Source organism: Bipolaris zeicola, assembly GCF_000523435.1.
Source record: "Bipolaris zeicola 26-R-13 unplaced genomic scaffold scaffold_46, whole genome shotgun sequence".
Lineage (NCBI taxonomy): Eukaryota > Fungi > Ascomycota > Dothideomycetes > Pleosporales > Pleosporaceae > Bipolaris > Bipolaris zeicola.
Window position 1 is genome coordinate 51,632 of NW_006912095.1, and position 24,036 is coordinate 75,667.

General features: G+C 48.9%; 10 protein-coding genes across 10 annotated transcripts; 4 read left to right on the plus strand and 6 right to left on the minus strand.

Annotated features, from left to right (window-relative positions):
• Window positions 1-447: 447 nt before the first annotated feature.
• COCCADRAFT_25031 (uncharacterized protein) lies at window positions 448-1,255 on the minus strand (the record flags this gene model as incomplete). Its single annotated transcript, XM_007712558.1, has 3 exons — window positions 448-638; window positions 699-938; window positions 1,192-1,255. The coding sequence occupies 3 exons, from the start codon at window positions 1,253-1,255 to the stop codon at window positions 448-450; spliced, it is 495 nt and encodes a 164-aa protein (XP_007710748.1).
• A 123-nt stretch (window positions 1,256-1,378) lies between these two features.
• Window positions 1,379-1,666, minus strand: COCCADRAFT_92119 (uncharacterized protein; the record flags this gene model as incomplete). Its single annotated transcript, XM_007712582.1, has 1 exon — window positions 1,379-1,666. A coding segment is annotated over one exon (288 nt), but the record flags the coding sequence as incomplete, so codon positions are not given.
• Window positions 1,667-2,585: 919 nt separating this feature from the next.
• On the plus strand, window positions 2,586-3,107 carry COCCADRAFT_35491 (uncharacterized protein; the record flags this gene model as incomplete). The annotated part of the gene is made up of 2 exons (XM_007712583.1): window positions 2,586-2,754; window positions 2,818-3,107. The coding sequence occupies 2 exons, from the start codon at window positions 2,586-2,588 to the stop codon at window positions 3,105-3,107; spliced, it is 459 nt and encodes a 152-aa protein (XP_007710773.1).
• A 1,795-nt stretch (window positions 3,108-4,902) lies between these two features.
• On the minus strand, window positions 4,903-7,228 carry COCCADRAFT_35493 (uncharacterized protein; the record flags this gene model as incomplete). The annotated part of the gene is made up of 6 exons (XM_007712584.1): window positions 4,903-4,943; window positions 4,999-5,246; window positions 5,354-6,111; window positions 6,170-6,923; window positions 6,978-7,075; window positions 7,145-7,228. The coding sequence occupies 6 exons, from the start codon at window positions 7,226-7,228 to the stop codon at window positions 4,903-4,905; spliced, it is 1,983 nt and encodes a 660-aa protein (XP_007710774.1).
• A 979-nt stretch (window positions 7,229-8,207) lies between these two features.
• Window positions 8,208-12,633, plus strand: COCCADRAFT_92256 (uncharacterized protein; the record flags this gene model as incomplete). Its single annotated transcript, XM_007712585.1, has 5 exons — window positions 8,208-8,755; window positions 8,877-10,117; window positions 10,187-10,744; window positions 10,804-11,895; window positions 11,951-12,633. The coding sequence occupies 5 exons, from the start codon at window positions 8,208-8,210 to the stop codon at window positions 12,631-12,633; spliced, it is 4,122 nt and encodes a 1,373-aa protein (XP_007710775.1).
• A 298-nt stretch (window positions 12,634-12,931) lies between these two features.
• COCCADRAFT_35495 (uncharacterized protein) lies at window positions 12,932-14,560 on the minus strand (the record flags this gene model as incomplete). Its single annotated transcript, XM_007712586.1, has 1 exon — window positions 12,932-14,560. One exon carries the CDS (start codon window positions 14,558-14,560, stop codon window positions 12,932-12,934), a length of 1,629 nt encoding a protein of 542 aa, XP_007710776.1.
• Window positions 14,561-16,081: 1,521 nt separating this feature from the next.
• On the plus strand, window positions 16,082-17,344 carry COCCADRAFT_3779 (uncharacterized protein; the record flags this gene model as incomplete). The annotated part of the gene is made up of 1 exon (XM_007712547.1): window positions 16,082-17,344. The coding sequence occupies one exon, from the start codon at window positions 16,082-16,084 to the stop codon at window positions 17,342-17,344; it is 1,263 nt and encodes a 420-aa protein (XP_007710737.1).
• Window positions 17,345-17,725: 381 nt separating this feature from the next.
• COCCADRAFT_92114 (uncharacterized protein) lies at window positions 17,726-19,458 on the minus strand (the record flags this gene model as incomplete). Its single annotated transcript, XM_007712587.1, has 2 exons — window positions 17,726-19,031; window positions 19,094-19,458. 2 exons carry the CDS (start codon window positions 19,456-19,458, stop codon window positions 17,726-17,728), a joined length of 1,671 nt encoding a protein of 556 aa, XP_007710777.1.
• Window positions 19,459-20,109: 651 nt separating this feature from the next.
• On the plus strand, window positions 20,110-22,151 carry COCCADRAFT_3782 (uncharacterized protein; the record flags this gene model as incomplete). Its single annotated transcript, XM_007712548.1, has 4 exons — window positions 20,110-20,187; window positions 20,243-20,254; window positions 20,338-21,333; window positions 21,390-22,151. 4 exons carry the CDS (start codon window positions 20,110-20,112, stop codon window positions 22,149-22,151), a joined length of 1,848 nt encoding a protein of 615 aa, XP_007710738.1.
• A 209-nt stretch (window positions 22,152-22,360) lies between these two features.
• COCCADRAFT_92171 (uncharacterized protein) lies at window positions 22,361-23,911 on the minus strand (the record flags this gene model as incomplete). The annotated part of the gene is made up of 1 exon (XM_007712588.1): window positions 22,361-23,911. One exon carries the CDS (start codon window positions 23,909-23,911, stop codon window positions 22,361-22,363), a length of 1,551 nt encoding a protein of 516 aa, XP_007710778.1.
• Between the last annotated feature and the right edge of the window lie 125 nt (window positions 23,912-24,036).

Consider the following 24,036-nt stretch of genomic DNA (forward strand, 5'->3'; position numbering starts at 1 on the left):
TTTCCTCGGCCATCTCATGGTGCGCGGACCAGCCTGCAGTGTTACCGTGGACGCGAAACCCGGAAGTATAGTCATCAATGTCGTGGATAATGCGTTGGATGGGTTCGCCGCGGGTACCGCGGGCGATTGGAGGGCGTTGGGAGGAGGGGAGGTGGACTGGGGGTATTAGGCGTCAGGTTTCATGCATCAGGCGTTAAGCGGAGAGAAAGGGGGAGGATGGAAGAGCAGGAAGGGGAAATGGCACTCACGCATGCAAATCAGCTTCTCACGTATAGAGAGCCAGGGAAGAATGTCCAGGGCTGGGTGGTGCGGGATCAGAATCTGCGCGGGGACGGGGTGGAGATTGAGCGGGAGGGACGGATGCGGGGTAGGCGGTGATGTGTGCAGTGCGAATAAATTAAAGATATCTAGAACGATGTCGAGGAAAGAAGCAATTAACATAAAGGCTCAAATGGTAGCCATTATGGGTACGTCGATGTTTACGTCTGGGGTTAGTGGGAAGGTGAAGGGTGAGGGTTGGGAATCGGGGCCTGCGAAGGTGTTGGAGGACGCAGGAGTATTGGTAATCGGTAATGGACTTGTAGTCAGGTTGTCTGGAATTATGGATACAGAGAGGGACGTTTGTTGGTTTTGGATATCTTGAAGGTAGTCAGTAGTGAATGATATTGATGTGATCGAAGTTAGGTATACGAGCCTACCAAAGTCGCCAGATAGGGAAAAGTCAACATCAACGGCATCGAACGCTGAAACAGCACCATCAAAAGAGGAAACATTGTGCTCTTCGACATTTAAAATATCCTTAGGGCTGACAGTCGAGAGTCCAGAGTTAGCTGCAGTCTCCAGAGACGGTGCGACATCCAGCTCAATGTGAGACTGGCTGCCATTCTGCTCGTTTACTCGGGCCTCCAAGGAAGCAATCTTATCCCGGCGCCTTTGGCCTACAACTAAAAGTCAGCATGTATTCGGATGGCTAGCATGAAATTAGGGGATCTTACGATATCTTCGTTGCGCAAGTACATTAAGGGCTCGTTTCCGGTCTTTCCTCCCACTAGTGTTAGCACATGTTCGCAGTCTATTGCAGGCCGACGAATACGATTATTTCAGATCCACGTTAGCACATCAGTATCTACCCATTTTCTTTGTCCACTCATTGAGAGCCCATAAATTGGATGTATAAGCTCAGCTACCTACCCGGGTCACCACGCTCCGGCACTATCGCTAGGGCCTCAGTCTTCCTCCTCTTCTCTGCAGGCATGACGGCTGACGTTATCTCTCAGTACTGCTAATACCAGGCAAGTCGCTGAAAACTTTTGAATAACGGGATGTCTGGGTTGGACACGTGAGAGGTTATCTCGTTGGCGGGGCTGCGAGCATAACGTTATGCTGCAAAGGCACTAAGCCGGTTTTGGGTCAACCATCTCGCCTGCCGCCCGGAATATGAGGCTGCAGCCAGTAAGGTTGGACAGATAGTGAGCCTAAGAAGATAACAGTAAGGCGCTGAGTTTACGCTATACTGTGTGATGTTTGGAAGAAAATCGGGTGTCATTTGCGAGGAATGCGAGTTGAGCCGACCTGTGGGTGCACCATAGATTGCGATCATCTCGTACGTACCTAATAGACTTCTCGGCGCTTGAGGTGCCGGATGCCGAAACGCCGCGGACCGTAGAACGCCGGACTACGTCTACGCCAGTAAATGAGTACTCTCTTCTATAAAGCGATACATACTAATAGTATAAGTAACTCAAATTAGTAGCTTTTGTACTGTATATGTTGAGAATATCTTACCTCTATAATTAAATGATGAAAGCTGAATTATCTAAAAGAAGCTTTATCTTTTACATATAGTAATGTAATATTTGAACGAATAGGTATTATGTACAGATGGACTGAGTGAGAACCTTATGTTGACTTAGTCCAAGAAATGGCCAGGATCATTGGTGAAGGACATAATCACGATCGTAGGCTTATTATTTCTGCCACGATGTTTTATGCAGGACCTAACAACGCTAAAGTAGCCATAAAGATATTAAAGGTGATCCAAAGGCCACAAACATATCCTACGATCTATATATCATTTCTACTCTTATTTCTTTTTACATACTCCCCCATCTAGTTCCACAATCATTTCTAATAGTACCTTGATAATATAAGATAAATTCTCTTAGATAGAATTTGTGACTTTGATGTATTTCACTCATCTTGTAACAATACTAGATATTGATAGACTATTACGATAAAAAAATGATAATAATGGCTTTCCTTCAGAGCTGTATAGCACTCGATTTGTGTTGGTATTGTGAGGGCAAGTCCGGCGTTCTGCTGTCCGCGGGGTTCTAGCGTACGGCACCCCTACTAGGACAGCTCGGTGCTAGTTTCGGAATCACATAACCTCATCATCTTGAATAACGTAAAGCGCCCCAAGTTTATTAAAGCACCCCAAGTTTATCAAAGCGCAGCTGCCTCTGCACTGTTGCCGAATCACAATATCTCATCTACCTTTTCAACATTCAGTCATCAACCTGAATTTTGGTAAGGGATTCAATACATGACTAGCTGATTCTTGATTTAAAGCGAGAAACTGAATCATGCCTTCGTCTATCCATAATCAAAATGAGCCACTCCTTCCTGCGAAACTCGCGAACGAGCCTGAACCCATAAACTCAATATCCAATATAGCCATCAAAGCTATTGCAGCCCTGCGTGTTGGGCTTGGAATCACTTGCTTAGTTTCGCCACACTTCGGCTGTTCACTATGTACGTTAATCATGCCTTCCATGATGACCTTTTGAGTTGAAAACTGATCTGTGCTGCGATCAGTCGAGATGGATGTGCCCGCAGCTTATGATGCGTTGCCCCGAATGTTCGGTGGTAGGGATCTCGTGCTAGGAGTATTGCTCTTGACTGCTGGAGACAATCATCTGCCAGATGGTGGCAGACACGAGATCAAAAGGGCCTTATGGGCTGGTGTAGCAGCGGACGTAGTCGATATGAGCAGTGGCCTCATTGGATTGGCGACCGGTACGTCGAGTAGCGCTTCTGCTGCGTTCTTGGTATTCGGCGCTAGTGCAGCCGTAACCATAGGAGCTGTGGGTTTGCGTGGCCTTTAGGGGTGGAAATCTCGCGAAATGTCGGAGAAAGGGGATTTCTCCGAATTTGTAGCATGGAAAGAGAATCAAAAACCTATCGAACATGGTGTTATGTCCCAGATGCGTTATGCTAAGTACTTAGTCCATGCGAGAGAGACACAAACAGCGTTGAGATCATATCTGCGTGAAAAGAGTGAGATTTATTTCACGGCAGCGACTACGCACATATGTTGATGATATTTCGTGGGAGATGGGAGAAATCAACCGTTGATAGAATTGGGTAATGCTCCGGATTGAGTCTTGATACGATCGATGTGTGGATATGAGAATTACAGGGAGTGAAAAGGCCACTCGGGTCGCGCAACCACATTTGTTGGAAGCAGTGGCTGCTGCGATCGATCAGCTATCCTTATCCTTTGCGTAGCTGCGGTAAGCTTACATAACCTCAATAAGGCGACCGGTGTTGCTGTCGACTGAATATAAGCCCGCTGTGCTTCCTTATCACCGTCCTACCAATTACATACTCAGCGCTTGCACGAAGTGGCGAAACATTTGCACCCAAACATTGGCATACCCTTTCTTCAAAACCCTCGAATTCTACCTGTAGAATGTATGTCGTAAACAGCACGGGAAGTTGCAGCATCTCTGCCCAAACCCCTGCTGTATCATGCGGAGTGCTTGCTCACAAACGCTTACTGTGGTCCTGTGGGCTGGTAGCACAGTACCTGTGGCGACACAAATGGGCAGATGGAAAATCACATATGCAGATACCTGGAGTGAAAAGCGATACGAGCATACGGTGATGTCGCAATAGACTAGAGATCAGTAGTAAAGTGCACGACCGCAGCACGAATGTAGGATGTCCAACTGATAATCTACATTTTCCTTTAATCTCAAGGTTCGTGCCAGAAAGGACGCCAATGTTGCATCTGTCTGAGTGCAACATGCCACCATCCAGGTTCATATTTTACTACAGGGAAAAGATTGTTCATCCAAACTTGCTTCAATCATTTCTAGCGCCTAGCATTATCTCAATATGATATGACCTCCTTGGCTGGTTGGATCGTGAAACATTAGTCTGCGATGTGTCACCGATACATGTACATTCAACGCGGTGCACATATGTAACTGGCAGAAGTACATGTAAGTAACATTCTACTGAATACAGCAACTGGTTAAGCTTCCCCTAAGTCTTCACGTCCAGTAGCGGGTCGCACAGCTCAAATATACGTATATGAATGCCATATCACGAGATAGTATTCAGTGCCTGTTAGGCCTAATCAATGGCACCAAACAGCGGATAATTCCTCGGGTAGCCGCCCAACACTATGCACACCGCACTTTTGTTGCCTATGGCACATTGATCTGCAGCATTATGGCGATTAAAGTGTTGTGGTTGGTCCATGGGGTTGTGCAAAGCTTGTGAGTATACCGCGATGGCATAACACCGCTGAACATAGCGCAGATTATAGATAGGACACTGACTGCCTACCACAGCAACATGTCAAGTCTTTGCATAACTACCTAGTATGAAAAACCATAAAATGTTCATGTAAAAAACAGGAAATCCGGCCCAGTAGCTCAGCCTGATGCCGATTTCCCCATATCCTCTTGTTGGAGGTGACAGCTCCTAGTAGTAGTAGTCCACATAACGTACAACTTGCTTCCATACGGACGTGCAGTGTATTGTTGGTCCGTTGAACTTGATTCTTTAATAGTAAATTCTATACACTTGCAAATGCTTCTAGATCCTGATAACGCTGGATTTCCTCACAAGTCCGGACAGCTAAAGGGAAGATGGCTTCGAATACAAATTTCAACATGTGCGCAGAGCACCTGGTACTCTTGTGATACAATCTACACCCTTGTTTATGATGTTAATCCCTGAGCAAGATACCTTCTGTTGTCTCACTTCCCTTTTCCCGTGTTGCCTTGTCAATTGCGCACTGTCCGAGGGTAGTTAGTTCTTCGACTAGCTCATCTACAGCTTGGATCTGGCGAGCTGCCTTTTCCATCCAGCGACTTCTTGGAATTCTTCGAATCATGAGTGGAACGTTCTTTAACAGCTCAAGATCTTTGTGCGATTGCGGCGCGAGAGGTCGGTGGAGAATGCCGTAGAAGAGAGTGAGCAGGGCCGACATCGGGTAGTAGAGGATCATCCTAGAAGACGCACTGTATCAGTGGGTGTTTCATTTCAAAATGTTACGATCTACTAAGAGAGGTCGAAAAACGGACTAAATGGGGAGGGCATTGATAAGTGTACGTACCAGAAGCTGTTCTCATCGAGGAGATGGCTTGCCATTTGGAGATAGACCAACGAGGACCGACTAGCCTCGATGCTCAACTCTAGACTGCTCCCTACGCCCTCCATCTCATCCTGGTTTCCAGAAGTCCAAGCCTGGCATCTACTTGTTGCCTGATGAATTGCAGCAACGCAATGATTATAGTCTAGATGCAGCATCATCGAAGGCATAGCTAACACGTCCTCTGGTAATGTCGCACGCGCAAATGCAACAGTGGGCCTATATGGAAGGGGAACAGATAGCCTCCAGCATTCGAGATCATCGTCTAACTCACGAATGTCTCTCAAAATCTCCGCATCCGTTTTCCTCAACGCGCGAGCTGAGTACAGAGCGCTGTAGGCCTTTGACTTGATGATGCTCAACCATGGGGAACCTGGGAAGGGGTGTACGGTATCGAAGTCCGTTCCGGCCCCAAAGCCTATCATTTGCGAAAAGATCCGCCGAGTGTAGGTTGGTGGAGGGGTGGTATCACAATGCTCGTCTTGCAAACACGGCGGCTGTCCAGTTCGGAGTGATAATTCTTTGTCCATAATGTAAACCAACCAGAAAATGTTCCGCAATAGATATCGATAGCGATATGAAGAATTCGCAGATACGATGTTCACATCTTCACACGAAGGATAGGTCGTGGTATGTGCACCGAGCATGTATATGATTCGAGTAGCGACCGAATCTTGAATAAGAGCATTGGCAAGGTCGCCAGAAAAGAGATGGTACATCATCTTAACTAATTATCAGCCAATGTACGACGCGACGGACTCAAAAGGACACTAGACATACCAGCATACACGACGTTTGCAACGTTTCCACTGTCACAGGTCGCATGTACGTCGTCAGTATCCGATGCGCCGTCCACGAATATTTCTCCGCATTGGATGCTATCTTTATCGATTTGCAGACGTTAAAGAAAGACACGAATGCAAGAAAACCAAATATACAAGCCTGTGCATTAGAAATGTCGCCGACTGGGTCGCTTGATGTTGATGAGTATACCACAGAAATTGCAGTCTGAAGTCGAACAGGGTCAACAAGGGGGAAGACGCGGCAGAGGAATGACTCGCGGAATAGGGTTAAACACTTCTCAACTACTTGCCGATCTGGCATGTCAATCGGCAAATGCACGTTTGCTACATCGACCGATGAACCCCAGTCTGAATGTGCGATATTGTGCCAGGACTGGCGAAGTGCTGTAATTCGCTCAAGTGACGCATCTTGGCCTGTACGGGACCGGATCCATTGTTCACCCAGTTCCGAAAACACGGGAATGCCGCTGCTCGAATTGAAAGATCCTAGTCGCCAGCCTGCAAAGTGGAGAGAGCCCAGGACTGGCTGCTCAATGGATGACGGCGTTGAAATATCGCGTGCTTCATTATTGAAGTCATCCTCTCTGGTGAGTGAAGTATCTGTTGCTGACTCTGAAGGACCTGATGAGGGTTCACGGGGTAGAGATGCACCTGTCTTTTCTTGTAGTGTTTTGGCCAGAAGTCGTTCCAATCGATCGACGCGATCTAGTAGCTGGCTGCGATGCTGTTTACTGATGAAGGTAAGTGAACCAGCACAAAAAAAGGCGGATAGCTGTTTTGCATACTTGGAGCGCCTTTTCCTCACGATCTTCCTTTCGTACGAACACTGCAAGCCACGATGAGCACACCATTCGCACTGTGGGGTAGCTCCATCGCATTTAATCTGCAGAGCCCATTAGCCAGTGGACTGGAACAGCCACAACGTTGCCGGCTATGAGCAAAAGCTGCTGACCTTCTTGTTGTAACAGACATCACATGCCTTGGTTATACGCTTCCGCTTCTGTGATTCGATTGACTGGTCCTCACTTGTATCCATTGTTTCAGGCTCCATTCGGTTAGACTGATTCCCTTGGTTCGCCCAACAGGAATTATGGAACATGCAACTATGCACACGGAAGTGAATATGGTTCCTCAAGTACCGAGCAGGTGGTCCTAGTTAGGGAAGCAACTCACACGTCCGGGTCGAGACGGAAGAAGAACGGAGAGAGTCGCACCTCCGAAGACCGAAGTTAGAGAAATTAGAAGCTCGACCACACCAAGATGACATTTGCACGTGACTTAGCAGCAGGCCTAGTGAGGTTCCGAAGAGGTTCCGAAAGTTCCGCTTACATAATGAAGGGCTCGCGAAGCTAGCCAAATCCGGACCGTGTCGGAAACCTAAACATATCTGACTAATTAGCCCTTTCCTATTACTGACTTTCTATGACTCTCAGTTTGAGAATTACCAATGCTCTATCAGTTCAGCTCAACAAGGGACAACGGAATCCTCCGTTGTAATATCATTTCCCCGACCATGGCCGTTTTTTACTTCCGAGACAGCGAAGGATGCCAGCTTTACACGAAAGTCGTCATCGCCTTCGTCCGACCTCCGATATCATGATTGTCTTATCAAATTTCTCTAATATTAGTTTACTTCCCATATCCCTTCGCTTTTGTAAGAACCTTTTCAGCTCTTTCCGTTTTGTAACACACATTTGACTGCGATTCTGATATGTTCTTCTTCCCTATCACCATTTCAACTGCTTAGGTTCAAACATTTGTATCTTTAAACAACGATCGTCATGTTAGACCGCCAGCGCTCAGAGACAAACAATCCCCAGTCTCCTGGTCACCGCCTCTCCATGGCCTCTCAACAAAGCCATCATAGTCACCATCGTCGCGAATCTGAAACTATTGCTGGAGAGATCCTGCGAACCTTGACCCGCCAGTCCACATACTCGGAGAGAATTCGAGAAAGGGATATTCGTGATACCGAGGAAGCGGACGAAGATGAAGCAAGGATTGGTGACTGGAACATGGCTCATGAGGTCAAAGAGATGAATGCAAACAACCGTGGACAAAAGCCAAAGCATTTGGGGGTGACTTGGCAGAACCTTACCGTGAAAGGGATTGGCAAAAGCGCCATGATACAGGAAAACTTCCTCTCACAGTTCAATATATGGCAGAGGATTATCGAATCGAGGCAGCCCAGCAGCATGAAAACGATTCTGGAACATTCACATGGCTGTGTCAAGCCTGGTGAGATGTTGCTGGTGCTCGGCCGACCTGGAGCTGGTTGTACTACTCTGCTCAATGTACTCGCCAACAAACGCTCTGCCTATGCTGAGATCCAAGGCGAAGTCCGCTTTGGCAACCTGTCCTCGGAGGAAGCCTCCAAGTACCGTGGACAGATTGTTATCAACACCGAGCAAGAAATCTTCTTCCCAAGTCTGACAGTTGGGCAAACCATGGATTTTGCTACAATGATGAAAATTCCTGACAAAGGCATTCGCGAAACGCAGACCGAAAAGGAATATCAACAGCAGATGAAGGACTTTTTGCTACGTTCTATGGGCATTCAACAGTAGGTCACACCCAGTCAAAAATGCATGATCATCATCGGGTTCAGTCTAGCTTTTCGTTAGATTCGAGGTGAATTATTCTTAGCTCAAGGAATTTTGCTGACATCCTACCGCAACTTCCAGTACGCATGATACCAAAGTCGGGAACGAGTATGTTCGTGGTGTCTCAGGTGGTGAGAGAAAGCGAGTGTCTATCATCGAATGCTTAGCAACTCGAGGAAGCGTCTTCTGTTGGGATAACAGCACTCGCGGTCTTGACGCAAGCACTGCTCTCGAGTGGGCCAAGGCAATTCGAGCCATGACGACGATATTAGGTGTCACAACGATCGCAACACTGTACCAAGCTGGAAACGGCATCTTCGAACAATTCGACAAAGTCCTAGTTCTCGATGAGGGCAAGCAAATTTTCTATGGCCCAAGAAAGGAGGCACGTCCTTTCATGGAGCAGCTTGGGTTTCTATGTGATCCTTCAGCCAACGTGGCAGATTTCCTGACTGGCGTAACTGTCCCTTCCGAAAGGGCCATCCATCCCGGCTTCGAGGCTTCATTTCCCCGATCGGCCGATGCGGTTCGTGAACGCTACGAGCAGTCCAATATCCACCAGCGAATGCAACTGGAATACACATTTCCGGAATCCGAATATACAAAGTCGAGCACAGAGGACTTCAAGCAATCTGTTGCAACGGAGAAATCCAGACATCTACCAAAGAACTCGGAATTCACCGTCCCTCTAGGCAAGCAAATCTCCACTGCTGTCATGCGCCAATATCAAATTCTCTGGGGTGACAGAGCGACCTTCATCATCAAACAGGCATTTACCATTGTCCTCGCGTTGATGACTGGTAGCTTGTTCTACAATACTCCCGATACAAGCAGTGGTATTTTTGGTAAAGGTGGTACACTGTTCATTAGTGTGCTGACCTTTGGTCTAATGGCCCTCTCGGAAGTGACTGATAGTTTTTCTGGAAGACCCGTTCTCGCCAAGCACAAGGAGTTTGCTTTCTACCATCCTGCTGCATTTTGCCTCGCACAGATCACCGCAGACATTCCAATCATAGCCTCCCAGGTCACCACTTTTTCGCTGATCGTGTATTTCATGGTGGGACTGAAGCAGAATGCCGGTGCGTTCTTCACGTATTGGGTACTCCTATTCTCAGTTTCCATCTGCATGACGTCATTGTTTCGACTAATTGGGGCTGCTTTCGACAAGTTCGACGATGCTTCGAAAATCTCAGGGTTTACGATATCGGCTTTGATCATGTATTCGGGCTACATGATCCCAAAAACAGCCATGCATCCGTGGTTTGTCTGGATATACTGGATCAACCCTTTGGCTTATGGCTTTGAAGCCCTCATGGCTAGTGGTATGTTATGGACAACCTTTCTTTTGTTCATGTTGATATGCAGGTTTCAGTGTTGACAATTTACCTTAGAGTTCAAAGGGCAAACCATGCGTTGTGTCATTCCCAACCTCATACCTGCCGGACCTGGCTACAATATGACCAGCAATAATGCTTGCGCTGGTATTGCGGGAGCAGCAGTTGGAGCAAACTCCCTCAGTGGCGAAGAATATTTGGCCTCTCTCTCATATGCGACCAGTCATCTCTGGAGAAATTTTGGAATTCTTTGGGCGTGGTGGGTCTTGTTCACTGCTCTGACTATATTCTTCACGAATCATTGGAAGAATACGTTCACCGGAGGTGACTCGCTTCTAGTTCCGCGCGAGAATGTAAAGAAAGCGAAGACTGTCTTAACCGCTGATGAAGAGTCTCAGGTGGATGAAAAGGCCCCTAACTCCTCAGATTCGAGCGGTGTAGTCGCTTCCTCCGCGAAGGACGCATCCGATGGGCTGATCCGTAATGAGTCTGTTTTCACCTGGAAAAACCTCACGTATACTGTCAAGACCCCAAGTGGTCCCCGCGTTTTACTAGATAACGTCCAAGGATGGATAAAACCGGGAACCTTGGGCGCTCTTATGGGATCTAGTGGTGGTAAGTTACCTGCTGTATACCTTTGGTTCACATTTGGGTTTTGTTAACATAGTATACAGCTGGCAAGACGACGCTAATGGATGTTCTTGCTCAACGTAAAACCGAGGGGACGATCCATGGTTCTATCCTTGTCGATGGAAGACCTCTACCGGTATCATTTCAGCGTAGTGCCGGCTATTGTGAGCAACTAGACGTTCACGAACCGTACACGACTGTAAGGGAAGCTCTAGAGTTCTCTGCTCTTCTGCGTCAGCCAGCAGACACGCCAAGGGCAGAGAAACTTCGCTATGTCGATACAGTCATTGATCTTCTCGAGCTCCGCGACTTGGAGCACACACTGATTGGTCGAGCTGGAGCAGGCCTCTCAATTGAGCAAACCAAACGAGTCACTATCGGTGTTGAACTGGTAGCGAAACCCAGCATCCTCATTTTCCTGGATGAGCCAACGAGTGGTTTGGATGGCCAGTCTGCGTTCAATACATTGCGGTTCCTTCGCAAGCTTGCCGGGGCTGGACAAGCCATTCTCTGCACGATTCATCAGCCCAGCGCGCAACTGTTCGCCGAGTTTGACACTCTTCTCCTGCTTACTAAAGGTGGCAAGACAGTGTATTTTGGAGACATCGGTACTAACGCAGCCACGATAAAAGACTACTTTGGACGCAACGGAGCCCCATGTCCCCCAGAAGCGAACCCAGCAGAACACATGATCGACGTCGTTTCAGGCACTCTCTCGCAAGGCAAAGACTGGAACAAGGTGTGGTTGGAGTCTTCAGAGCACGCTGAAGTCGTCGAGGAACTTGATCATATAATCACTGAGACTGCTGCACAGCCGGCTAAGAGCGTTGACGATGGAAAGCCTTTCGCCGCGGATATGTGGACCCAGATCAAAGTTGTCACACACCGCATGAACATCGCCCTGTACAGGAACATTGACTATGTCAACAACAAGATAGTCCTGCACATTGGCTCTGCTCTTTTTAACGGATTTACCTTCTGGATGATTGGAAACAGCGTGGCAGACTTGCAACTGGCTCTGTTCGCCAACTTCAATTTCATCTTCGTTGCCCCTGGTGTATTTGCGCAACTGCAGCCATTGTTCATCGAACGTCGCGACATCTACGACGCTCGTGAAAAGAAGAGCAGGATTTACTGTGAGTTTTCCGCGTTCACACATCACAAGCATGACTCTAACTTTATATTCCACAGCTTGGGTAGCCTTCGTCACGGGCGTGATCGTCAGTGAATTCGCTTATCTCGTCCTCTGCGCAGTTCTCTACTTCGTCTGCTTCTACTACACCGTGGGCTTCCCGTCTGCAAGCAAGGATGCTGGCGCCGTGTTTCTCATCATGCTCATTTATGAGTTCATTTACACGGGCATAGGGCAATTCGTCGCTGCATACGCTCCCAACGCTATCGCTGCAAGTCTTGTCAATCCAGTCGTCATCTCCGCCTTGACGTGTTTCTGCGGTGTCCTCCTCCCGTATAGCCAGATCACGTCGTTTTGGCGTTACTGGATGTACTACCTCAATCCATTTACATATCTCATGGGAGGCCTACTCACGTTTACTATGTGGGACAAGGAGGTTATCTGCAAGACGTCTGAATTTGCAGTGTTTGACCCGCCAAGTGGCCAGTCTTGCAGCACTTACTTGGAACCATATCTCCAAGGCCTGGGAAGAGCAGCAAACTTGGTGAATCCAGATGCGACGGAAGCTTGCAGAGTGTGTCAGTACCGGAAGGGAAGTGATTATCTGGCCACCCTCAATATCAACGAGCATTACTATGGATGGAGGAATATCGGAATATGCGCTCTGTTTGCTCTGAGCTCGTACGGTTTGGTTTATGGTCTTATGAAATTGAGAACAAAGACCTCGAAGCAGGCAGAGTGATACAGATGGATGGGTTCTTTTTTTTTTCACAGACTGCCATTGTATCTCTATAGGTGGTTTGCTTTTCGAAAATTCTTCTATACTGTTGTAAAGTAATTTCGAGATTATAGAATTAGAGAGTTGCGTTGTAATACCACTACAGAATTGACCTTCCAACGATTTATGTCCCACACTGGCAATCCGTGATGGATATACTGCAGCAATAACATGCCTCCCCAACCGCTAGAACATCTAAAGTCACCTACAGCGTAATGAGACACAACGTTACAAAAATAATTTTATACATTTAGCTCAGAACCTATACTTGCGGCAAAAGCAGCGGGTCTTTTAATAAGCGTTGCATATCTTCAGGAAGTAACGGCACCGTCACATCAACTCCATTATCTGTCCAGGTTCTTGGAGACGTATTTGAAGACGATGTGAAATCCATTGGTGGCCCGTCGTTAATGAGAATGCACCCATCCAAGCATGGTACAACACCATCAGCGTAGCGAGCGCGTGACCCAAACCCAAAGTCGACTTCGTACATGCCCGCTCGCGCCCAGGTCGTCACCATTATGTGCCGCTGGCCCAGAAAACCCTGCCAGATCCGCTGGGGCGACTTTTCGTATGCAATACTGTGGAGGTGCGCCGCTAGTCGTTGCGCATCATTGACTGTCGTCAGGGTCTCGCGTATACGCCGTGTGATTTGCCCAAGCGAGGCCGTAGCGACTTGCGAAGCAGCCAACTCAATGTTCAGCATCATGGTTGGCGATCCGATGAAGTTAGCACCAAGCTTGAGTGCTGGTCGGGTACCAAGCACGAGGTCGCAATGGACGGGTTCTTGGTCCGCCTGAAGACCACGAGCGCGCACCACGCACGACCAGATATGGGCCAACACGGCGTCGTGCTTGCTGATTTTCGAACCTGAAGATGTGGTGGAACTGTCTTGCGTTGCAGATCGCCATAGAAAATCGATCTGCTTCTGGTTCAAATGTATCGTGTACTGCTCTACCTTCGCTTGCGTATTCCATTCGGCCCACGGGAGCGACTTCCCCGCTGAAGGCAGATCCGCGGAAAAGGGTGCTGGAGGCTTCATAGGCGGCGCCCACCAGTCGTATCTATGCAGCGGAAGGGCAAGTGCATCTTCCATAATGGTAGGATTGGCCTCGCCGGCATTGATGTCACCCGCGGCACAAACATCCAGAAGATCAGGCTGGAAGACTGAGCTTGGGGCTGGAAAGGGTGCTTTCGATATCATGGCACGTGAATTACTCGCCCAATCCTGTGCAAAACGAGCAAGGGCCGTGATATCTGCAAGCGGGTGGGCGATCTTGGCAGCTATCACGAAACCACCACAAGCAAGCTGAGTAAGTTGCACAGCCATGCACGGCTTGTACAAGCCATTCGCATCTTTCTCGTTCGATTGAAGCGCGTTAACCAAATCTGTCTGCGGTACAAATCGAGCAAGCGTGACCTCATCCTCCAGTCGGTTCCAGATAGGTCGCCTCTTCGCAGACTGAACACTGTAAAGGCTGTCTACAGTTGCCAGGCTTGTCGCCTCCACGAATTCGATTCCCGGATCTGCACTTGTCCCATAGTATACGTATACCCGACCGTAGCGTCTGGCATGGGTGGGAAACCGCGCTGTTTCTGGGGTAGATTCATTGCTGTCAACGGTACCGATGCTTTTGAGAAATCCACACCATTGCGGGTATGTGTTCAAGGTCGCGCCAAATGCTGCGCGTAGGTGGCCGATAACATCTTTTGGAGCAAGTCGATCATTTGGGCATTCCAGGAGCCATATGGCATTAGTAAGGCTAAATTTGGCGGTTGTTGCATCTAGCAGTGACAGTGGCGTGGTAAATTCGCGGGTTGCAGGTTGATCAGGCAATATCCGGTCGATACGAACGATTTGGGGTGATTCAGATGATGTAGGAGCCGCCATATTAGTAGTAATAGTTGTGCGGCTAGGTATCCCGAAATTTCACCAAAGATGTGTCTTTATAAGACTGTCGTTCGTGGCAGGATCACCTTCCTAAATGAGTATATGTAAGGGGGCGGGGATGAGTCATTCTGAGTGCAAACCGTGTGCTTAGCACCGACAAAATGTAGAGTATTTCATGCTAAGTGATCAAAAGCTAGCTAACTATAAGGTGATGGAGCAAGCGGCTAAGTTTACAACCCTGTCTTCTGGAATTCTCCTTCAGAATACACGGTTGCTAGTGGGAGTCGAATAAGCTGTGGCCCGTGCATCGGATCAAGGAGAACTAATAAGTTTGCATTCGTCCTATCTACCGAATTAAGGAGTTGTAGGAGAGCCATAGCGATTCTGAAGTAAGATTGTGTATGTATTATTACTTCTTTTTACTTAGTTATAGTCCTCTCGCGTCCTATCGAACATGCGGAGTTCGTTTGTTTAACTACTCCTCTCTCACTTAGTCACGCTTCTCTTATACAAATTAGTTCCTTCGGTGTAGTCTGTTAAATCACAAGCTTAAAACGGCTCGTGGTATGAGTAGTTCTTTTATTTTGGCTGGCAATCGCGTCTAGCAGGTCTGCCAATATGTCGGTGGTGGAGGGTAACGAGAGAAACATCAAACGTGACTGCAACACATCTTCAAGTCTTAGTTTGATATGGATCAAGAGGTGATAACGTGAGATACAAATCAGCCTCACAAGAGTAGTATTGATCCGGAGTTGGTGGAGCCATATTTGATCCAAGGTTGTAGGATGTGGAAAGTTGGCGTGATACGAGCTCCCTCGCTTATCTATCCCATTATCATCCATTGCCGTCAATTGATTGCTTCAGCCACCACATCAATTGTTGTAGAGGCGTTTTTCCTATCATCTGTTAACCTCATTTGGTTTAGCCACCGAGTTAGCCACATCGTACGACATACAGATAGAGAGTCCACGTGAGTCTCGATTGACAGTGCGGCTCAGCCCGCGTTCAGTTTCTCGACTCAGCCTTGCGCCACCATGCGGGCCGCTGTCGCTGTCGCCAGAACAGACAATACCTAAGCTACTTTGAGTAATTCAAGTCCGTTGTCCTTATGCATTGTGTAACGCATCTCCTCAGCTGTCTCTTATGTTGCAAAAGAATAGAGATTCTCACCCCCATTCCTTGCCCTTGATTGTGCAGAAGCGAGGGACTGTGATTGACGGCGGATTGCTACATTGATTGAGTGAGAGGATCTTTAGATAAGTAGGTAGTACTGTTCCGCTATCCATGATCGTCATAGCATACCTTTACGGTCAAAAGATTCCACATCGTATATTTATTTTCTGAACATCTGTTCACACATACAGAATGGGTGCACGACATAAGTCCCTTTTCAGCTACAATTTAACTCGCCCTTTCCCTTTCCGGTGGTTCACGCCAGGGGCAGTGATTGGAGGCCTTGTGTTAACGGGGGTATTCACTTTTGTGAATTTTGCCTCAAGCGGATATGTTTTGGCCATCGAGATGTCTACCAACCCCAACGTCACCCTCGCGCAATCAATGGGTCCAATAGAGCTTTCGCCATCCTACCTTACGTCAAAAGTGAGACCAATATGCCAACCAAGCTCACTACCTGTAAACACGCGATTCTTCACCAACCAGACAGCACTGATGTATACGCTCACGAGTGTATGGCAAGAGGAGCCACAACGAATGATCTCGCCTTCGCTAACGTATCTTGGCAATGTGCTCGAGAACTGCGTTGTAAATTCGATCCAGATTGATCTTGATAGCCAGGACCGCGCGGCTAACCAACTGGCATTCACGGAATGGGGCGCGAGTGTGCGCACATATGTAACATGCCAGATATCCACAGCCACCGGGCCAGTCTTCCTCAACGTCACCCAGTCTTACGACTACGTACCCGATACCGTCTCCTTTTCCCAAATAGAAATGTTTCTGGGTTCAGGAATATTGAGTCGTGATCCGATGGCACGAACAAGTCTGTGGTGGGGCGAGTCGCTCATGTCTACATACTGGACCGAGGTCACCGCTGGCATGCAGAATGAGACGCGCGAAAGAAGCAAAGATTATTGGCCAACTCGCAAAGGCTCTCTCTACTTTGTTCCTCAGCCTGATGCCAGAATCGACGACGATGGGTTTTTTAGTTACTTCCACGCGCAGTTCATCGTGGCTACACAGCCAGGTAAATACGAATACCCAAAACCGAACAGCCATCCAACCATAGCAGAGCTCGACAGCTTGCGCGTATATCCTAACATCTGGACTCCAGCGAGCAATCTGGCCAAAGCGGCATACGCCATGGTCTTGGCTGATCTGGGTCAGAATACGAAAGAGCCAACAATGTTGACGGACGTGGAGCTATTGCGGTCATTCACTTCGAATCTTGTATCTGCGCAGAAGAAATCCGTCAATGCAAAACCTGGGCCAGCGACCCAGAGCTACGATGATGCGGATACTGGTACCTTGTCTGTGACGCCCTCAGTTATCTCCGCTCAATACCTTTGCCAAGTTCCCCGCATGCGTTCACCGGGCAGCTTACTACTAGCTGTCTTAGTGGCGGATTTAATCTTTCTCCAGACGGCCTGGCAGCTTTATAAGCTGATCTGCGAACATCTCCTTTCTCGCCGCTATCCGGATGCGAATTCGTGCCATGGGTGCTTGAGTAGTCCAGTAGAGTCTCAAGTAGCGCATCCTGTAGAATCGACTACGGGAGGGAAGTATCTGCCGGTACAGCAACGCGAAATTGAAGCAGGAGTGGCTTAGAGATTATAATTTAGTGGTTAGAAATGATATTCGTGTACTAGGTTCAGTGGGAACATTGGAATATGAACGCCATGTGCAAGCCGAGTGCAGAACATGTGCAATTGAAATAAGCAGAGCCAAAGAAAATGCAGGGAATGATTTTGTGTTTCATGCTATTAGATGGAACACCATTTGATTATCTCTAGCAACCTAGAATATACTAGATGCAATACCTATAGTGACTCTTTAGCTCAAAAACATGACCAGTACTCTATTATCTAGGTTACTACTTTCTTAGCTACTTATAAGTATATGTATATATCAATATTTAGCCTGCAGAAAGTAAGATAAGAAAACTATATTTCTAAGAGTAATGCCTTAGATATGCATAGTAGGCATTGTTTAAAGGAACTGAATCTTAAGCTTCCAGAATGGTTGTCTGTATATTCTAGTGTCCGCCATCCTCGTATATTTGATATAGATATGAAATTTTAGATCTGAGCCGGGAATATTCAGGGTTAAAGAAGAAGAGTCGGGGAGGTAATGGTCTAAGACATCTTGGGCCTGGGAAACGTCATATTCCCGCAATGTGAGAATATTTTGCACCTCTGCTACGGCGTCGGCGCATTCTGTAACGTTTACGAGGAAGTGACGCATGGAATTTTCCGCAACGGACGTCCAACCTATGATGTAAAGCATGCAATTGATGGTGGTGGTCCCGGTCATTTGTGCTCCAATTCCATGAGTCCCCACAACACTGGGATCGAAGTAGACCGAAAAGCGTAAAGCAACCCACGCCCTTGGCCGCCCAGAAGTCTCAAAAAAAGTCCCATTGCAATGATTGAATACGCCCCAATAGTCAAAGACGCTAACAAATTCTGGGAACTCCAATGCGAGAACCTGAGTGCGAAGACTGGCCAGGTATTGGCTAGCGACATACTGATCAGGTCCGTCATTTATCCTGAGAGCATACGGGATTGTGGTTGCAAGATGAATGTATCGAGGACCGACTATATATCTGGAAATCTGATATTCGACAATATTACACGGGTCGTTGCGGAGGAACATCTCATCTCCGATCTTTTCAAGGCGTATACCAAGCTCGGCACCGGAAGCAGACTTGCAGTACAAAGGCATGATGTACGAACTCCTCATGATGATCGAGTCCTTGACTATGCAAAGCGCATTAAACAATCGTATACCCCGGTTGGTGACTGAAGACTCTGACACGGAATCGATGCCCATTGATCCAGATATCGACCCAGCAGTGGAGAATTGAGCTGGGCTTTTTGCCAGGACGCCACAATGTAGTTCTGAGCTATGTTCTCTGATGCCTTGGTTTGTAGAATCCGTCCATGCGAGTATACTGAGATCAGGAGATGACTTGATGATCTCCTCTTGCAACCTGAGGAAAGCCCGATCTTCTTCACCGTAGAGCAATGGCATGTTGACGCCAAACAAGCCAAGTAATGAATAGGCCGCATCTTCGATTCGCGTTGTATATCGTGAAGAAGCCCATGACATTTTTTGGGCCACGCATATTGAATGGAGTGGGCGTCGATGCAAGAGAATATTCCGATCTATGCCCGAGATCCGGCATAGCATGGTGCACAGACTTTCCTTCGATCCCCTATATTGCCAATCGCAATCATAAAAGTATACAGTGTGAGGGGCAATAAACTCCTGTAGTGTCCAGCCACGAGTAAACCTATGTATGAGGGCATTTGCATTAAGCAGTTGTATATGCCAAGTCACGCGAGATTGACTTACCAACGGCAATGTGGCATGTCTGCCTGGAGATCCGCATCAGCCTCGAGATCGGATAAAAAGGCGTAGCAGACTTCGCTACGTTGGTACCAGGAGTACATCGAGTTGATGGCTTCAGTGAGCTCCGCGCTACTTCTCTTGTCTATGCAGCACGTATCTACCCACGCATATCTGATGCCACTCGCTTCAGCTATCTCGAGTGTCTTCATAACCTTTGCAAAGCCTTTGAAGTGTCGGCAGGCATCATTGGCGTAGTCCTGGTAAGTGATTTCTTCGGTCTCCCATGTGTGGGACAGTATGGCATACGGAGGGATATCACGACCGATAAATTCCTCAAAGTTGTGGGTACTCGTGTTGATTAGTCGCATGTTGAAGGTACAGGAGTGTTGGTATGAGAGAGAGAGAAAGAGAGAGATTAGAGGACAAGGCTGAGGATGGTGAGCTGAGAAGTACCAGTACAGCCTAGCAGATGCTGGTCGCTTATGTATGATAGTGGGGTGCTATTAACCGAACGGATGATAGCATTGCTCTTGCACTACCTCAATTGCAGCTGAGGTTTCAAGGCTTCTCATCAAGCTTGGAGAGTGTATGCACCGTATATGCACACTGGTCCTCGCTCTCTTTTTTCTTATTCCACGAGGCTGAGATATAGGTAAGAGCAGCACCGCAATGGACTGTCATCTGAAGTTTAGTGAACAGGGCCATTGCTGACCGAGCAGTCGGATAATCGTACGTCGTAATCGTTCCATTCTTGGGGGAACGATGGTAATGGAAAGGGTGATTTCTCGCTGTTGTTGTGTATGCATGTGTAGATGACTGCATGATGTGGGAGCTCTCCCACCCTCACCCCCTGGTCGTCGCGCTAAAAAGAGTGTTAGCGCCAAACGACGTCATGGTGATTGCGCGGTGCTTTTGCTTCGGACGCGATTGATGTACTTGAACAAAGCTTAAGACGCGCCCACTCTTCCCATCGCTCTCCTCATTTGGACACTGCCAAGTGATGCTTATCGCATAGCACTATGGCTTCGGCAAGTGATATCCTCACCCTCGTCAGCTCTCTGGCTCTCCGCCTGAGCATATGGATCTTCTTGCGATGGGTGAGCATAACCTGCAGATACTGCAACTCGAGCAAAACGACTGACTTGGCCGCAGATACCTACAACTGTCAGTATAGCACTACGCCAGATGACTGGTACATAAATCCATCTTATCAGGGTCATGTTAACGCGACAGGTTATACCATGTAGATCGTTCCTGCACTCGCAACCGCACTCACGCTTGTCTACATCCCGTCCTTCTTCACGAGTTTCCAGGACACAGCCCAGTACAAGATTATATCCGATGAGCTCGACATTATCGTCAAGGAAACCGTGGGCGGCAAGAGCGATGACTCGAGTGACGACATCAAGCTCATCGATGGCGCAGACGAGGGTCCGTTGCAGGAGCTCGACGTCCAGGAAACCGTCCAGTATGAAGAGAGGGAGCCCAAGGTACTGCGCACTCTTCTCACTGGGCTCCCGAGTCCTTCGTCGGCGCTATGGAGCTGGGTCACCTTTGGCATCAACATGGCCCTGATTGCTATGGCCTTGGACGTCGTTTATCGCGCGCCGCTGCTCCACCAGTGCCACGACGCGAGCTTTGCCCGTGTCGGATACGTGTCGGAGAACAGTGCGAAGATTCTGGTCAGAGAGCCCTTTGCCTTTGATGTGAGGGTTCTCTACCGCTCCATCGACGAAACTAAACGCTCTTGGATGCACAAAACACACCGCGCGAGCCAGCCAGACTACTGGCTCACCAACGAGACTGATTTTACCACTGTCCTCAGCCTCGAGCATCTACGCCCCGACCTGGCGTACGAGTACATTGTCGAGACGTCGCGTGGGAACATTACTGGTACCTTCACAACCGCACCACAGCCGGGACAAATTTCACTGCTCAAAGACAACAAGTACACTTTCGTCCATTCGAGCTGCATCAAACCCCGCGTTCCATACACACCGCTTCAGCACCCCCTCGAGTTCCCGGGCATGAAGCACCTTGCACGCTGGCTTCCCGAACTCAAACCTTATTTTATGCTTTTCCTCGGCGACTTCATCTACGTTGATGTCCCACATCGTACTGGCAGCGACGTCGAGACTTACAGACGCGAGTACCGCCAAGTATACTCCTCACCGTCCTGGCCAGCAGTCAGTCGGAATCTCCCCTGGATCCATGTCATTGATGACCATGAGATTCAGAATGATGTCAGTAGCCACGCCATCCATTCCTCTCGTATTTACCTTGCTGACCAGATATCTAGTGGAATAGCAACATGACGGGTGTAGCGGTTCCAGCGTACGATGCCTTTACACACTACAACGCTGCCCCCAACCCACCTCCTCATCGCCCGGGCGTTACTTACTTTTCCTTTACTCAAGGCCCTGCCGAGTTCTTCCTCCTTGACACTCGCCGATACCGTAGTCCTGCTAATAAAGACCCCTGGGACGCTTCCAAGACTATGTTGGGCGCCCAACAGCTATCTGATCTTCTTTCGTGGATCAAGAAGGAGCCGCCAGCCGGCGTGCACTGGAAATTCATTGTTACTGGCACACCCTTTACTAAGAATTGGCAGTTTGGGTCCGAAGACACGTGGGGTGGGCATTTGTCTGAACGCAGGATGATTCTGGAAGCAGCATGGGATATGTCATCTACACATGATATTGGTGTGGTAGTACTAAGCGGTGATCGCCATGAGTTTGCTGCCACATCGTTTCCACCGCCCAAGGACGGCAAATGGCCCATCAGCGCCACGGTACACGAGTTCAGCACTAGCCCACTGAGCATGTTCTACCTCCCCTTCCGTACGTACAAGGAAATTGATGACGAGGATGTATGCTTGAAGTATCTTCCCGATGGCAACAGCAAGTTTGGTGCCGTTGAAATCACGACACCTGAGCATGGGGAACAGAGCTTTGTCACGTATCGGTTGTTCATTGATGGCGATGAAGCCTGGACACATGTCATCAGTACGCCTCCAGGAAGAGCGGGTAGTCATAGGGCGAAGGATGCGGTCTGGGGATGAAGGGCAGCTATTGCTAGGCGTTTTCTCTTCTCTTTTTTGACCACGTCTGGTTCATAGTTATTTTTTTCAGAATACATTTGTGTTTGATAATCAAACGCTCATGGTTCAAAGGTCAGGGAAGTCTGTATATATATTCATCACTTTAGGACAACAATGGGTATCTTTTGGATTACTGACGATATCTCCATAATGCGTAACACTGTTCAACATCATCCCCACTTCCTTCTAGCTTTTTCTTCATCTGCCTTGGACCACTCTCTGGGCAAGATAGCAAAGACCAGATAGGAAGTGTGCGTCTTGAGCTCTGGCTCTGTTCGATGAACCAGCCTGCCCTCCTTGTACAAAGGTCTCGTCTCGAAGTCCTTCTTGGTCTGTGCCAGCCGGTCGTGTTTGCTCGGCGGCACGCCCTCCAACTTCTTCTTACCCTTGCGAGCACCGCCGTCCACATCACAGTCGACATTTTCGCCCCTCTTCCTCGCCTCAGCCTTGCGCATCACCTCCTCCTGCTTCTCGCGCTGCATGCTGTGGAAGACGGCGGCGCGGCCTTCTACGTCGCGGAGGCGCTGCACCGCTTCTTGTACGTTTGCGGGATGCGCGTTTCCACCTCTCACACCTTCTTCCTGCAGTCCCACGCGCTCGCGACGCACGTCGAGGCGCTTTGCGTTGATCTCCACCATATCGATTTCCTGCCAGCCGAGGGTGCGCAGGGCCGAGACGGTCTTGGTGACTTGCTCGATGCAGGGGCTGAAGGTGCAGATGCGGACTGCATTGCGGGGATTGAGTGGGGTGGCGAAGGGTTTGCGATTTGTTTCTGCGGGTTGCGCCGTAGGTGTGGTAGGATCGTTGTCTCCGGAGGTGGGTGTGGATATGTCGGTTGCTACCGAGTTCAGGGCGGCGGTGGAGGGAGGGGAGCGCGTGAGGTGTTTGAGTGCGTGCCACGGAGCAGGGAGATCGAGGAAGATGCAGTCGGCATCTGGACCTGGCGAGTTCTCCAGACCGAAGCCGTCGTTGTAGACATCACGGTGGGTTACTGTGACGAGGGGTTCGAGGCCGTGATCTTTGATTTCGGCTCGAAGTTGGTTTGCGCGTGGTTCGTGATACTCGAAACTGTAGACGCCGCCGGTTCGTGTCTTGCGCTTTCGCTTCTTGGACATGCCTACTGCGTTTTCTTCCTCGCCGTTGGGCTCGTCGAGGGCGTCGCGGGTGCCCGGGTAGCCATTGTAGACTGCGCGTATGGCAGCGTGTGTAAAGCTTCCACTTCCTGCGCCCGCTTCGATAATGTGGTCGCCTGGCCTTGCGCGCAACCTCTGCAAAATGTAGCTGTAGTCGGGCGTGTATACAACCTGGGTACGATGTGGAAGAGACAAAGTCCACATCTCTGGCGTAGGCGGTATCAGATGCGCAAACCCACTGCTCGCCGTTGCCGCCTTAACAATATCCTTCTTGGCCACTTCTGGCTCGGCAGACACCGTACCCTCGCTCTCATCTTTGCCGTCCCTCTTCCTCTTCTTGGACTTGCCACGCGATCCAGTGTCGACGACGGATGCGAGAATCTGGGTGCCCCAGGGTTGGCCGACAAGCGTGCTGTGGGGGAAAGAACCAAAGCGCGTGTTCTCTACTTTTCCCTCGGCGTAGTCAGAGTCGGCGTTGGGCTTGAGGAGGGCTGGGATGAGGTGATCACGGCGCAATTGCAGGATACCCAGATTGTCCGCTGTCGCATACGCTCCAGGGTCGAGGAAGGGGGAGGGAACAGGCGCCATTGTATCTTTTTCAGACGATACAGACAGCCACGACGCGGGGAGCAAGCAGTAGAGACGGCGAGGTGAATGTACAAGAAGTTGCAAAACCCGCAATGGAAGCGTCGCATATGCACAGAGATATTTGG